Raw genomic sequence first — 17062 nt, 5'->3', positions numbered from 1 at the left:
TTTTTCTTGCCATTCCATATGAAGATGTTAAAAAAGTAATTTTTCTTCAGTTTGCATGTTCTCTTTCTATCTCAATGGCAATTTCAGTCATTTCTAACAAAACTGTTCCCATCTCTAGAAGCAGATGTAAAACAACAAAACATCACCACTAATGATGCACCTCAGTCCCGGACAGGACTCTTAGGGTGCTTACTGAAGATAATGAAGGATTTCCATTACATATCGATTGAAACCATAAAACTGATAGCAGGAAAATGCTGGGTCTTCTGGAAAGAAGCAACAGCACCATACTGTTAACACAGTGGTACAAAATTGGAGCCTTTTTGTTTGGCTAAAACTATAACCAAATGTCTAAAATCAAACAGCAACTCAATTCTGCACTGTAAGTTTTCTCCATAGCTTGTTCAACTTCCCACATCACCCCTTTAACATACGAAGTCTCTAGGGTCCATCCTACTTCAACATAGGCATTTGAGATGCCCTACCGCATCTTGTCTGGACATCAACTGCCCCCTCCAGAAGGATGTGGGTTTCCTACAAGCTACATCTGCCAGTCTTCTGCAGATGTCTCAGATAGATAGAGGGTCTCAAGTGGCATTAGTCACCTTGTGTAGGCAAGTCAGTCAAGCCCTTTATGTCTTTGACTTTACCACTTTTTTATAATGCAGTTTACTACTTTCCCTATTTAGTTTTTCAGACCAGTGTCTGGCAGGGGAGCTGCCAGGGTCCTGTCTTGTACATCCTTTGCTCCTCTAAGGTAGGTACGGACAGAAAGTCTTTGTACTCCCGATGAAGCACAGATTGTGACTTTGTCTGCTCTTTTTATTGTTTATGCAAGTTTAAGAATTAGGAAGAATATGGAATATTCTAAATAAAGAAATGAAGAATGCACACAAATTCATGGACAGAACTGAAAGTACTATTTAGGTATTCTGAATGAACACACTATTTTATACAGGAACAGTCAACCAACTTTACAGACTCGCTGAAGCACTGTACATCTACCCACACAGTTATTTTCTGTTTTCAAGAACAAAGCAATAGCTACACTGCCATTAAAACCCACTTGGTAAAAGGACAGAACTATCGAAAGAAGAATTAATGGCTTAAGAAACCCAAAAGCTTTTTTGGATGAATGTGGATAAGAAAACATGTGGAACAAAAATCTTCAATCTTCACTAAAGGCATAAAAAACTGCTACAAAAATTCTTGCTGTGACCTCTAAAGAGAGGAGAATGCCTACAGTCAAAAGTAACAAATAAAGATGACAGCAAGTAAGAATGGGGAAAGAAATTTACCAACTTTAAGGAAGATATTGGCAGTGAAATGAAGACAGAGTAGGTCAGTGCTAAACTATAGGATATGTCAGGGTTCCGGATCCCCCCTCCACCCCCCGCCTTTTTGGTGCATTCAGGTACAGTTGGCTTGCATTTGTCATCAAATGATGAGATAGCAAAACTATTATATTATATTGGCCTTATACAATGCTGTTCTACCAACATACATGTCTGCGTGATATAGTATCCCTAATACAAGAACAGACTCCAGAAAAATTGTCCAAATACTAACCCTATTGCCATATCTTATCTATATTACTGTTTCTCACATGCCAAGGTAATAGGCCTCTCAAAAATACCTTAGATAGCCAGAAATCTTGAACATCTCACTTGTAGCAGGTTTTCCTGGTTGTTTATCTTTCGTTAAATAAAAGTTACAGTCAGTTTTCACTGAACTGAACTTTTCCAATAATGTGAATGCACATGCTTTGATTTGCTTTTACAGCAATCTTGACCCCAACTTTTGCATTCAAATTTAAACAGACCATTAGATCTTAAAATCTCCAAAAGCGTGTAACTTCGGGAGCCTGGCAAAACTAATTACGTCATGTCTGTTTCTTATCAGTTAAACTCATTCCATTGACATTGCCTGGAAGTAGTGTTTATATTTAAATCTATTAATGAGGGCAGAAGATAGCGTGAGCAAAAGGAAAACAGTAAGAGTTCATGCTCTGTACTGCATGTTAGTAAGAGCTTATAAAAGTGGATGGACTTCTGTGTGTCTAGGCAATAACATAGCTTAGCTTACTCTCTGACAACATTTATTTACTAAACTTATTTCCAAAACAGTAGTCTCAAAGGTTTTATCTCACACCATACACATGAAATGCAAAGGTGGCCAAATCCGTCCTTTTACAAAATCTCTGATTTTAAAAAACCTTTAAAGTTAGTAAATCATTTCACAGCTTCTTTGGTGCTAATTTACCTCAGGCAAAAGTCAGTTTATAGAGGTACCTGCTATATAGTTATCCCCTTAAAAAACTGTCAAATCCAGTTCCTGTATTTGGGTCACAGACCACAGAGAAATGTATATTAAAAACTCCTTATGGCTGGTATTGCTAGCCATTCAACAGGAGCTTGTTTCCCAGAATGGAGCAATTTTCCTCTAACGTAGCTTATTGTTCTGGACAAAACAACAAAAGAAAAACGTGAATATGAGTCAATTGACTTAACTCTTGTACATCAAATCAGTGGTTTTCAATTTTTTCCAGTGCAAATCCCTTCTGGAATTTCACACACATATACGAAGCAAACACATTCTGCCTTAGAAGTGTCTACAGACCCTGATGTTCAGTGAAAAACAGAGCTGTAAATAATGGACAGTCAGATTTCTGGCAACCAAATCCTTACCCAAACTAAACATTTCTGTTTTATGGATCTGAATACAACAACTGTTCAGACAGAAAGATAAAACCACAATTTTCTAAATCAGTCCTTTACTTCAGCATACTGCCCTGCACATCTCTGAACTATCTCCTGTGTTATGAGAACTCAGATAAAGAAAATGGCTGTTGTATACGAATTCATACATATTCAGGGTGGCTAATCCTCTCACTAGAACTGTGCCTTTCCTGAAGCCCAGGTTTCTCAAGATGTGCAATTATGCAGAAAACACGGGAGGTTTCTACCTCTCATACTTTCAGAGAAATTCTTGTGTGCTCTGCTCTGAAAGCTCAAAGTAAATATCTAAGTAAATAATAGTATCCCAATGCTCATTTTCTGAAATTTAACTTGTAAACCCAATCTCACAGTTTGCTGGGAAAAGACTCATGACTGAATGCTCAAAGCCAACTGTTCTCCATACCATGACGGAGATGCTCCCAGCAGGACAATGCTGGGTGTTTCTGACATTACGTAGGTTTGTCAGGGCCGGGACTGTGATTGCGTGTGCTCAGGACTATCGGAACAGAGCCCTGACCCAGACCCCACACGACACAGTACCATAATGCTAATACTCACTTTTGATTTCCCACCTTGCTTTTAAATCGGAATGGTGGCATCTATTCTACACTAGTGCGTGAGGCAGTGACAAACCAAGTCCTCAGTTACCAGACAACAGCAAACACTAAGCGATGCATTTTCCACTGCTGAATAAACTCAGACCCGTGGCAACAGGTTTGGTCATATCAATGTTTTGCAAGAGGGAGCGTTCCTGAGGAGCCAGGGTAATGAACGCTTTCATCGGGCAGCCCGCACACACTATTGCGAAAGCCGAAGAAAATGTCAGTCTTATCATAACAGAATAGGACAGAACAATGCGAGATCCTGTTCCACTGTTTGAGTTTATTATTTATAACCAGAACAAAATGTAATTGTAACTCTTTCTTAACTGAAATGAAATAAAGAGAACGTGCAAACTAAACAAGCTATGTGTATCTCAAGTTTCAGGTATTATGCTCACAAAAACCCCCAAACCCTCTTCTCCTTCTGACCACGAAGTTAAAAACTTACCTAAACATACAGGCAGGAAAAACAATTCAGTAGTATAAAAACATTGATTACACAGTCATTGAATTTCCTGGTCTGATTTTTCCACTAACCGTAGAAGAGCTGACAAATATAACGTATTAAGTGAGTGATAAAAGGGAGGTTACTGCATTTTATGAAACTCTAATCAGGTTTCTAGGAAAATAATCTGCTGTGCTAAGTCTAAAACGTCTATCTTATCAAGGGAGTCAGTCGGTGGCAGTGGCTATTACCTAAAAAAGCTAGTTTCTCTCTGTTCGCATTATCGTCTCCTTCAATCCCTCCTTTAAAGCACATATATTTTTACTAAAAATATAAAAATAAATATTTTTTAATCATTGTTTTGGCATCTACTCCAACTCTTAACAGGGCGTTCACCAAGTAGCTATAGTCCTAATGGCCTTAGTGTATTTTAATGGACCAGTGAGACAAGGAAACATTATTAGTCACTCAGTGGTTCAAAAGATATCTAACCTCCACATTTAAGTGACAGAAAGAAAAGATGAAAAACACGTGCTATGTAATTGCTAATAACAGCAGAACAGGGGTACAAAGGAAGAACAAAGGAAAACTTGAGATGTCAGAGAAGTCAGAGGGTTTAGCACTTTCATACACACCTCTACGATGGAGGCAATGCAGAATGCACATGCTACAGCCTCGCATTCGTAGGGTCACTGATTAGTCTCACTGCCCCCAAACCATAGCTGCAGCTGGGCCCATTCTTGGCACTGACAGATAACAAAAAGCAAAACAGCTAACTGAACTGGCTGCAGAAAGAAGGTATTTTTTCATGTATTTCATTTTGCAATCTTAAAAAGAGGAAAAAGGTAAAGAAGCTGGGGAAGAAAGATGCTGAACTCAGAGAAGGTGGGAAGGAAAACTACAGCGTAAGAACTATTTGCAAGTTGTTACCGGGCTTTGGGTTTGGGGGACAGGAGAATAAATGGAACTCTACTTTTCATTACAACAAGACAAATTTTAAGCCATATCCAGCTGGGTACCAACGTAAGTGGCATTTGGCAGAAAATACCTTAAGAAATCTGTAATTTATAGAAGCAAACAAAATTCAGCCTGTTACAAATGCTGAACAGGGCATATTTAATCTTATAATTCCATAAGCAAAATAAAACTAAAAAGACTAGCTATCAAAGATAACCACTAATGTAATCTCACTGTGTTAAAGAAATGTTTATTTTAATAAGCATTGTCATATTATTGTCAGACATTTCAGTCACAGAAAGTTTTAAGTAACTCATGAGACTATTTACAGCACCAATCTCATTTCTGTAAAACTAAAATCTACAGTGGGTTAGTATTTTTAACCAAGTAAAATATATCAACAAACAAAACTTGATTTATTGTGTTACCTGGACTCAACAATGTTGCATCTAAGAACCTGTTTATGTGAAAAGCGGAGGATTTCTCCTAATGAGATGCAACGGATTGTCACATGGAGGAGAAGCAGCATTAACCTGCCCTCAGTGCCTGAGAATCTATTTAAATAGAGAAACAGTACAAGCTTTTTATCAGTGCGAATGCCCAAATACAAAATGAAAAAATAAAGACTCAAAACTATCCTCATTTACAGGGAATGATGGAGTCTGAATGACGTGGCTCACTTCTCTTACCCCAAATATTAAGTGGGATACGAATAAAATTCTTTTTACTTAAAAATCATTTCAGGTAATACACCCTCACCAGTGGAAAGGAACTGCACATTCAGAACACACAGGTAATAAATTAAGTTGAATTAAAAGCAAAACAAATCCCTAACATACCAGGATGGAGGATACAGATTACACAAATACATATGAATAAGATGGTGAAAAAGTAGTCTATTTTATTTTGGAAATAAAACAAATAAATCCACCAAAACAACAAACATGCATTGCTCAGCAAATCCGGCATCACCTTACATCTTTAAAATAGATTATAAGAAGGTCACAGTTTTCCTCACAGTTAGTTAAGAGATCGCAACAATCAACGAGCACAACACACACCCCTACAGCAATACAGACAGAGATTCAGTACCTGTGCTAAGGCAGATATTATTTCCAACTGAAGGGCTGAGTTTCAAATGACAAGTTTACCTCTGAATAGCCATAAAATTTTCTACAAAACTGAACTGGAGAGCAATGAGGTGGGAAATGCCATACATCTGGAACTACCACCTTAAGCATGGTGCATGTGTAAGCATGGCATGGCCCAGCTGAACAAAAGTCTAAGTTCCTAGGTTCAGGAAGGAACAGCTTCTTCTGTGTTTAGGCACCCATTCACACCTGCAGACACTGCAAAAAGATACCATAATCCAAATGCAAAACAGTCCTTCCCTTCTTGTACTTAATGCCAAAAAAATCTGTTGTGAACCGCTTGTATTTTCCAGGGATAATACTTGTAATGACACTACACTTCAATGCCTATTGCAGCTAACAGGCAGAATAGGGACAGAAAACTTCTAGACACACCAACTTTGTTCCTGAATCCAAAGACGCCATCCAGAATCAACATAGGTGATTTCTAGATGTATACACCTGCTTTCTTTTCAAAAATGGTGACTCTCAAAAGTTTGTGATGCTATATTAACTTGTGATGAAGTAAAAGCTTACTTACATTTTAAAGCGTAAACACGTTTTCCACAAATCACCAACATACATGCACACAGGCTTAACTCCATGCACATGAGTTCCACTGAAATCTGTACAGTTACTGGCACGAGTGAAGTTAAGGGTAGGTACATAATCACATGTAGAACTGGAGCTTGAAATTAGAAAAACTTTTTGTCCCTATTACTAGATTTCTGGAAACATTCATTGTTTTGGGTACAGCTCCTGGGATGTGTGCTTAATCTTAAATGTTTCCTCTGATGCCTGCAAAAACTTCCAGCTTCCCCTGACATTTTCAGAATGCAGTTATGACTTTCCAACTCACAAATCTGAAGCATGTTAAAACTTCAGAGGGCATGGCATTAACTTCTATTCCATTTAATATCAAAATAAAAGGACACTACACTAGTTTCATCAAACTGGGAAAAGGATGTAAAAGAGAGACACCTTGGGTTAAGCAGTTGGAACTATGGCATCCTAACTAAGCAATGCAAATATAAATCCTTCAGACAGAGTTTTCGAGAAAAAATATGTGCTAACTGCCTGTTTTCAAACTTCCATTTCATACTCTCCATTTAGACCTACAAATACGGATTTTTATCATCTTTGATCTACTTTTTGTGACTTTGTGAATAAAAGCTGGAATTTTTAGATCCATTTAAGGTTATGTCTATAGTGATCTAAAACAAAAAAAAAGGGAGAAAATGCATTTTGAGAGATCCTTGGGGATACTGCAGCATTTTTGACTTGCTTCTTGAAAACAGAACGACTCCTATGCCAAAGAAGAAATCTTTCCATATGCACAGCATAGAAAGACTTACCAGTCTGTAGTGTTCTTTTCGGATAAGTCTTACTGCGACTTCTTTCAATACACTGGTCAGGCCGGGGAAGCTGAATAGAAAGGTCTCTGGTCATTTGCAAAGCTGTCCTGCCACTTGAAAATGCACCAAAATTACAAAATTACATAAAACAAAATCAGATAAACACATGGAAAAATGTAGGATCTAAGAAGCAGAAAATACTTAGACTGAAAAACTGCGCATGGTTTGGGCAGCACTTTTTCTTAGCTACTCACTTCTCATGCGAACTCTAATACTCCTGCTCTCATGATGAGCTGCATAGCACTACCTTCCATGCTATTTATTCACTTCTGTTTTTCAGACAATGGCAGAATCATCAACAGATTGTGTTGATCTCTCTTCTGTATTTGCTATTTTCCAGGGGAGCTAAGCAACCAAAACAGAATGGTGGTTTACTAGGAAGGGGTTAAGATAGTGCGACCTTTTGTAACCGCCTATCTTCTAACATTTAATTTTCTTAAATAATTTGATTGTTTTATTTCCTGAATTCTTTTTGTAAATTCTTATCTCAGTAAAACACACATTTAAGGTTGTTCAGTTTCAATCAGTAAGTGGCTACTTGCTCTACCATAGTGGGGTGACAATAAAGAGGGCATGAAAAACCCACTGCAAAGCAAACTGTAATAATGTACTCTCGCTAGCACAGGCCTGACTGATATTAAATTGAGTACAAGACCTAACTCCCATTTATAGTACGTCTCTTTTCCATCACACAATGGAAAAAGTTATTAAAAGTATAAATAAATTGTTTTATGCTCATTTTAAAGCCCCTTTCCATGTGACTAAGCAGGATAAAGTGGTCATAATACAAATGTGAACCAGGCCCCATATTCCTCCCCGAAACTCTTAGTTTGCTTCAGGAAACTTATTATACAAAAGAAGTAATTGTTCATAGTAACTCCCAATTGCTGCAACACCTGCAGTTCCATGTTTTGAAAGTAATCAGATGTCTTGCTAGCAAGTGCCAAGCAATTATACCAGGCATTACATATGTAGATATTCTGAGCTATGTGAATAGACTCCACTAGGATGATTGTGTTTTCACCAATAGCACCACAGGAGTAATCAGCACTGCAGAATTTTGATCTTCTTAAAATTTGTAAAAGGATTAAAGGACAAAAAAAATCTCTAACATTACATCAAAGTAATGCTGTTTTTTGACATTCAGTTTCATGTTCTTTTGTTCCCAAGTTAACCAGAAAACATTTCCGCTCAACTTTTAAGTTCTGCAACCATGCTAGTCTTGCAAATTCCAAAAGCAATTTTAACAAAACACCTGGGGATAAGACCTTCCACTCACACTAACACCTCTATGTATTAACCAAAGCATCTGATCCTAAGTTAGGGAAGTTGTTTTCTTGGTATCAGCCTGCCACCTAACAAGAAGTACCTGGAAAATTAAAAAAACAAAACAAAACATAATATTACAGTCCCAATATAAACACAGTCCAAGAAGAGAATTATGGCTCCTGCTTTGACCTAATGATGTATGCAGATAGACAATACTGTCACTGCTTTTGGTGCTACGACTACTACAAAAGGCAAAGAAGGGAAATAATCAAAGCTGAGGGATAAACAAAGAAAAGATACTCAAGGCATATGAAAATGCTGTTACCTATCGTCGTTGCTCTGCATTCCAAGGACAGTTAATGTGTCAAACACCAACTGATTATCACTATTTATGATTAATACTGGGTAATCAATACGGTGTAACTAGATGTCACAGTCCAATTAACTAGAATACCAGCTCAGATCAGGGGGAAATCCTCAACAACTACTACAGTAAAACAGGGAACGCTATACAAGACCAGAGAGCTATACTTAAATAAGTTCTAGACAAAACTAACATTACAAAAATTGCTGGCAGTAACGATCACTCCAATATGGCAATTCAAATCACAGATCAACACTGGAGCTGTTAAATAAATAGATGAATAAATAATAATAAAGAGAAGAACCACGTCCAAGAGAAAAGGGACTTAACATACCACTGGCAGAAATGACTCAAATGTAGTAACTGCTACACTGTATTTTTTTAATATTCCTAGGAAGGTCCTGGTAAACAAAACCTTATTTTCCTACAGCACATAATCTGCCATGCTCCCATCCACTGACATGCTCCAACCATTCAGTACTCTGGCAGAAATTCAATATATTCCATACCAGTGTCACAGATGAAGTTATGCCAGTCGGGATCAAACCGGAAACCCCAATGGCAGTACAATCAATCCTCCATTATCTAGAGTAAGGGGAAGCTGGGATGCAGCAGATAACATAATAAGCCAAATACATCGGAGAGGATGGCACAGAAACACACCTGTGATCCTGACTGGACACAGTCCAGATTCAGTCAAACAAGCTCAGGCCCAGCACTGGCATAGTCATCTCTCCATCTGCAACACTTTCCCTACAAGCTGGATCTTAAATCCTGATCAACAAGGGACAAGTGTAAGAGAGCTACTACTGCACACTACTATTAATAGCTACTACAGCTACTAACTGGGAGTCACTTGACAAATGGAGAGTTATGGTTGTTGATTTTAGGATATCTTCCTAGGAGGCAGTGACAAAGAACTGCCTAACAAATAACGATTATCAATGTTACCTACGGTAATATACGTACTTCTTGAGTGATGGTGGAAATACAAATAGGAAAAAGACAGACAGACAAGACGAAAATAAAATAAACCTAAACCCTAAACAAACTGGTGCATTTATAGGACACAGAAAAAAACCTCTAGAATTTATGAATATAGTATATATTATATAATACATAACTGCTCTTTCACCCAGCAGCTTCAAAACAAATACAAAGGATGAAAAACTATTTTTAGAGTCACTTGATAAACAGGGCAAATGAGGATGGAAAAACAAAGGGGCTTAGCTTTCAGATGTGATTTTGATTTGCTGCTCCACACCCTCCTCTTCAGGTTCATTGGATATGCACTGAATATGCAATTCTAAAAATCAGACCATAGATTATTTTCCTCAAAATTGTTCAGCCAATGTGACAGAACAGGATTTAAAACAGGGGTCTCCAAATGACAAATCCAGTGTCTTACTCACTAAACAAAGACCCTGTTGTTTCAACAGACTTAAGGAGCACAGGCTCAATAAAACTATTGGGTTCTGTCATATTTCTATTTTTTCTATATCCCATCTCCTGCTAGTCCTCTGTGATTCTGCAGCTAGAGTTATCTTAAGTCCTCTCCCCTTGCCACATCTTCTTCTGCGCCACAGTATTAACTGTCCTTTATGTCATGCTGTCCAGTGGGTTAACTCAGGTTAAAACTGAGAGCAACTGCTCCCTGTACACCCTTCGCCTGAAAGTTTGCTGCTTCTTTCAGACATAAAAAGGGCCTGCAGGATTGAAAGCTTACCCAGTTTTTCCCAGATAGTCCAGTTAGAAAAGATATTCCCATATCCCTTCAGATCTTCCCTCACTTATATTCTCAAATCAGCAGTGCTACAAAAACATTACTGCTACAAGACTAGACATAACCAACCAGATCAACAGCCCTTGCAACAGCTCAATTACCATGCCCAAGCAGCTGTAACGGAGGCCCTCACAGTTACAAATTTTCTGTACTGTTCTGTACCACTCCTTTGCTAATTCCCTGAGGACAGGTGACAGCCAGCATGCCTCTCTGCTTTGGTATTCCCCAGTTGCCAGAAAAAAACCTTCAAGGCATGAAAATAATTTCACAACTTATAATGAGATTTTAACTTTAAGAACTGTCAGGGTTCCTCTCACTTTCACTACGGGCTACAGCAGGTCCTAGACAGCTCTGGCAATCTGGACAATGAGAAGTAACTTTTACATTTGTCCTAAAACTGCCTGCCAAGGCCTTGGACATGGAAAAATGGAGTCAGTTAAAGTGGCCCGGAGTCCCCCTTTGTGAACAGAACTTCTCTGAGTGACAGTCTGGGTGGGGAGACACATAACTGCTTTCTGTAATTGGAAGACAAGAGAAGAAACAGGAATAAAGAAGGAATTAATTGAACAGAAGTTTATACAAAGAAATAAATTCACCTGTATCGATGTTTATGACCTATGGATCCAAACTTGCTGAATTTTCTTGACAGAGAGTTTGACTCATTTTCTGGCATTCTACATAGTTTGAAAAATAAAACAACAGAGTTAAGTTCACATTGATAGGTCTGAATTAGACTCCCTTTCCTAAGAGGAGAAATGATAAATACAAACTTGAAATTCTGAAAAATAATTTTCTGTTAGCTCTTCTTCATTCCCACCCCTAGACAGACTCTTAATGGGTTCAGAGTTCCACAAAGCCACATGTTTATGCCCCCATCTTCTTTTTATTTTAGGGTCTAGTATAAAATATTGGCAATAACAGCCTTTTGCTCAGTATTTCACACTGGCATGCAAAAACACCATGACACAGAAATGACACTATAGGAGGAATTCTGAGCTTACACATTTAAAATACTGTTAAAGCCAACCCCAAGCATTCCATGAACAGATTCCTAGCTAAAGACCCTTGTGTATTTTTAGCAGTGATTTTGCAATGGTAACCAAATATGTTTTGAGAGGTATAACAGTGGAAACGTTTTATATCATCATAAAATAGGAAGGCATCAACTTTTAAGAGCATTCTATAATCAAGAGAAAACAAGAGTTGTTAGGCAGCAAGTCTGTGTTACATCATTTGTAGCTACAGCAAGGTTCTTATTCAATGTAGTATCCCTCATTTCAGTAACAAAATCACATTAAATTTCAGCATCACTCACCTGAAAAATGTGTGATGTTCTACACAGCATTTCCAGAGATGCTTACATGTAGTCTTGTTACGTGCTTCAAAGAAGAAGGAAGTTTCATTGCACTGAAAACAAAACAAAACAAATCAATGTTGCTAGGAAGGATTCTGCCAGTGAAGTGAACTTCCATCTACTGAGCAATTTTGTACAATTCTTCATTTAAAAAAGTTTTTTCATTTCTCATTCCCTGAAAATAATTATTTAAAGGATTGATTCCTTAGACATGGAAAAAAAGAAGAGCAAGGATATTACTGAAACGCTTCTGTTCCCTGATTCTCTTCCACAGACATCAGCTTCCTCCTAACCAAAAAGCAGAAAAGGTTTTTCATATAGTCTGTTTCTGATGTTTTCTGAAAATGCACCTTATGTGGTCAAGTAAAAAAATATATTCTTCCCAGAGCTCTGTTTAGCAGTATATACAGGGAAGGAATAAAGGGAGCAGAAAAATTGAAGATTTGTCATAAACTACTATGGAGCAATGATACAAAGAGAAAATGCACAGGACATGCATGCAGAGAAGAAATTAGGTAAATCTGGAAATCAAAAAGGTGAGTGGAAGGAAAGATATAGGAATAACATTAACTTCAGACTGATTCAAAATATTTGAAAAAAAGGGTCAATGCAAAAAGACTTAAAATCCACCTGCAGAGGGAACAGCTATAGGAAGAAAGACAACAAAAAAAGAATATTCAAAAGCTTTAAGTCTATTCACAGGAAACTGGCAGTCAGTACGGCAGATATGAAAAACCATGAACCATAGGGAAATATGAAAGAGAAGACAGACATCTACAAACTGTGAAATACTTCCAATAGACAAGAAGGACCACCAGAGAAGGAAATATGGGACTTGGATTTATGTCCTTTGCTTACATCTTTCTGGTGACATGTATTACAAGAGGCACAAATCTGACCTAAAACTTAATGTGGGTATCCATACACTTTGTAATGTTTTAATTTTGTGAAAGGTCACATACTCATGAGAACTCAGTGTGAAATTACAACCTGTCCATGAACCATGATACCTGTACTACCTATACTACAGGCATTTACAACAAACCAGTTTTTAACGCAACTATGTATTTCCTTTCTGTAAGAAAGTGGAAAATCTACCACAACTACATCAGTACCTATGGCAGTACATCCTGCAAATGAATGAGCTGTTTCTAAGTGACATAAATAATTTCAGCTTTAAGCACACAGCCAGCTACCAAGTCAGATACTAAGAAAATAGTCTTCTTTTTGTAATGCTGACATAAAGACCAACATTTTCAAAAAAATGAATGTTGAAAGCTTTGTTCCTAAACCCATATTTAAGCACTTTCACAAATCAGACCAAACTGCTTACAAAGAGAAACAGAAACCAATTTTTATCTATTTTCTATTTATTCTTTTTATATTCTCTACTGCCTTTGTATTTTCTATTCTCTTTTACATTTTGATCAGGAACAGAAGCTCACAGTTTCCAGCAAGTTAAACATTCAAAATGATTCACATAAATTACATTTCCAATTATCTATCACTCAGTAAACTTAAGTGCTTAATTCTGCATCTGCTGTTTGCACAAAGAACGAATGGTCCCGCCAACTTCAGTGTGAATTCTCCACATGGTAAGGTAGTGTCAGTGACACAACTGAGTCCTAAAACCATTGCCTCGATGTTGCAATCACAGGGGGGAGGTATGACTCACCCCACTTTCAGCAGCTGGCTTTAGGGAAGTTTTACTTTCAGTAAAGTTACACCACTGCAGCGCCATGCGTATGAGGGTAAAGAGTGCTGGCAGGTTTCTCGCATTCTCCATTTAATTAGGTATTTGTGACCTGAGAGCAGCTTGCAAACTGTGAACTAATTCAGCATGTTCTCTAGAATGCAAAATTTCACCTCTCACAAAGAAATCAATTACATCCTTATTAAAGGCTGTCAGGCAGCCTCACAAAATCACAAATTCTCTGCTCAAGCAGCCTTTCCAGCAACTTCAAACAAGTAACAGTGAAAACAGCAGAACTTTGCACATGTGGCTAGAACAACTGAGATTTCATTCCCTGACAAAAATAAAAATTGGAGACATATACATGAGCTTATCTCTTTAGTTATATTTTTCCACCGGAAAAGTTTAAAGGTCTGGCTGGGACAGTCACATGAAATATCCAAGGAATGAAAATCCCCCTCTAGTCTTCTCTCAGACGCATGTTTTCCCCTCCAGGGCATCACAGCAAGGAAAGAAGAGTACAGTAAGAAACATTGCCACTGCAAATATTGAAAAGTAGGATTTATCTGAGATTGCTATGTTGCACAGTATAAAAATGATTAAATATTAGATTAGTCCGATAAATATATTCCTACAGTTATTAAAAAGACAATCTCAGGCTTCATAGGGATCTTAATCTCTCTACAGGATACACAATGGGTTTAACTTGGAGCAAAAAAGGTAAAACTAAAAACTTTAAAATTTTCCTAAAAGAAATCCAAGCACCTGGAAGCTTCATGGGGAATCTCAAAGACTGGCAAGGAGAAAAATCTATTTATGCTAGAATTTTCAAGAGCAATCACACTGTTCATGCCCCTCTGGCAATCACTCTACCCACCGAATTGGAACTAAGACTTTCAATGAGGAAAATGTCAAGCAGGACTTTTCCTCTGCTTATTTTACATGTAAAAAGAAACACAGTTTCAGATTTTATGAATTAATTTACACTCAAATTTCTAGATCAGACTATCACCTGGTGTGATTTCATATAAATCCACACAGCTCTAGTCGTCTGTGCAATTTTAAACAGTAATCTCAAATCAGATCTCTGATATTACAGACTTTCTGCAATATGATGATTCATTTTAACTGGTTAGGAAAGAACCCAATGACTCACATTTAATATGCAGGATCTTGCTCCTTCTTCCTTCACCCCTCAATTTTACATTTAGGCAAAGAATCTTCTAATGCACTTGTATTGATTTAATTACATAATGTGGGAGGAGAAGGTCTGGGGTTTTGTGGGGGAGAAGCCAGGGTGTGTTTTGTTTTAAAGGGACTTTTTAAAATAAGGTGTTTCTGCCATTTCTCATTATTAGCCCAGTTTGAATGCTGCTGAAATTAAGGGAAAGATTCCCATTAGGGTAAAGGTTCTATTTAGCCTGTCTATTTTTTATTCTTCTTAAAGTTTTGGAATTTTCCCATATATAAAACAAGTCATACATAGCACCTGAAAATCAATTAGGCACCTAAAAGAGAGAAAGTATAGCTACAGTTTCTCACGATTGAAAAACTTCAACAGCAAATACTAGTGATGCCATTTTTTGAAGAAATTATTTTCTAAGGGGAAGAAAGCTCATCTCAGCTGATAGGTAAAAAATTCTGATGATAAACTATGGGTTGAAATGCCCCTACTTAGTATGCAGCAATTAAAGGCATTAAGGAAGAAACAGTGTAGCCGTGCAGATCAAATATATCAACCAGGTAAGACATGGAATTCAGATTTGGAAAACAAAACCACTGTCTTCAAAAAATTAGGGGAGGGACCAAGAAGCTTTCTGATGACACTCTGAGACTCATTTATTTGAATTCTAAGGAACTGCACACATCTGAAAACTAAGTATCATCTCATGATGGATGCTTGTAATGAATCAAATGGCACTGCTAAATTTTATCACAGACAACAATAGGAAGCTTAAGAAATTCATTCCCAAGGTCTTCCACCAACACAGAGGAGACAATTCATAACTCTTTTATCATTTTTCAATTTTTCTTAGAAGGATTCAGTAATTTACTGCAATTAATCGCAGCCATACTGTGATTACCCTCACAATTTATAAGTGCATATTTAAAATAAAAGCAGTACTAAAGGCAGTAACATCTTCTAGGTTTAATCATTCTCCCCTAAAGAAATAAATTATATGTATAGGCAAAGCAAGGATGATCTTACCCTTTAACATCATGCACTTTTTGTTTCCATTAAGAGACAACATCTTTACCATCTTGAACGATTATAATTTCTTTACAGGTAGTGACAGTTAGCTGGGGTTTTTTTTCTAATTATTTTAATATATCTGAACCAAAAGAAAGAAAGAGCTATTGTACTTTTATAGACGATTTACAGGAAATGACAATTCCATGCGCTGAAGCTCAGTGTTGTTTGGTGCCTCTCAAACTACTCTGTGCTATTTATCCTGTTGCTTTCAGAGTGCCCAGTGTACTGAAGGTGAGGTGGCACAAAACACGATGGTAACTGTTTCAGAGTGGTCCTGGTCCATCTGTCCACTCCAAAGTCCGTCCTCACCTCTGGCCATTCAGTCCTTCCCTCTCCTCTGCACCACCTTTGGTGTTTGTCTCGTCTTTCAGGAAGCCAGCTGTGCTAGCCAGTCAAGCAGAAAAAGACTTATTTTTGTATGATGTTTTTTGGTCATGTCTGTGACTTGCACCAGCTCCGCTGAGGGTCAGACAAGCATAAGAGCTGGGATAGGAAAGGGGGCAGGACCACATGGCCAAAGGCAGCCAAGGAAGCCAAGCGCCCCTTGCAGCACCATCTAGTTGCTGCACTGCCTATCTCCTAATCCTGAGAGCGCCACGAAACTACACAACTCGGAGGATAAACATAAAATACTCTTCTCCTTCTAAATGCCTTAAAAGCTTGCCCTGCAGTCTCAAGCACATGCTAAAGCTCATACTACCACAACCTCACTGCTATTTTTACCCATGGGAGGGACAGACCAGCACAGGGGATGCACACAGTTTGACTACACTACTAGCTCATAATACACTGTCAATCAGATGTGTAACCACAGCCTTTGACTGTTTTATGTTGCCTCTCAAGGCAGCTAGAAAACTGACCTGGCAGTGCATTTGAGATCTTCTGCACTAAAAGGCTGGTAATTGGTATAGCACTCCACCATCGGCTCCCCTCTTACTGAAAGCAGGTCAGCAATGCACTCAAAGGAAACAAGCCAGAGAGCACATCGCTCTACCGAGCCTTTACTAGGTAGCCCTAAAATGCCTCTGGAACTGCTACACCTGACATATTACTTAGGG

General features: G+C 37.9%; 1 protein-coding gene across 5 annotated transcripts in view; it reads right to left on the bottom strand.

Moving 5' to 3' along the window:
- Positions 1-17062, bottom strand: part of LOC112995234 (band 4.1-like protein 4A) — a 142600-nt gene that overhangs the window by 37491 nt on the left and 88047 nt on the right. For all 5 annotated transcript variants that reach the window (XM_064500586.1, XM_064500587.1, XM_064500588.1 and 2 more), the window contains exons 11-13: positions 12019-12110; positions 11300-11377; positions 7228-7340 (exon numbers count right to left, since the gene is read on the bottom strand). In XM_064500586.1, coding sequence (XP_064356656.1) covers positions 7228-7340; positions 11300-11377; positions 12019-12110 — 283 coding nt within the window. The remainder of the gene's footprint in view (positions 1-7227; positions 7341-11299; positions 11378-12018; positions 12111-17062) is intronic.

The sequence above is a fragment of the Dromaius novaehollandiae genome, chromosome W, assembly GCF_036370855.1.
Source record: "Dromaius novaehollandiae isolate bDroNov1 chromosome W, bDroNov1.hap1, whole genome shotgun sequence".
Lineage (NCBI taxonomy): Eukaryota > Metazoa > Chordata > Aves > Casuariiformes > Dromaiidae > Dromaius > Dromaius novaehollandiae.
This window is presented reverse-complemented; position numbering and strand designations above follow the sequence as displayed.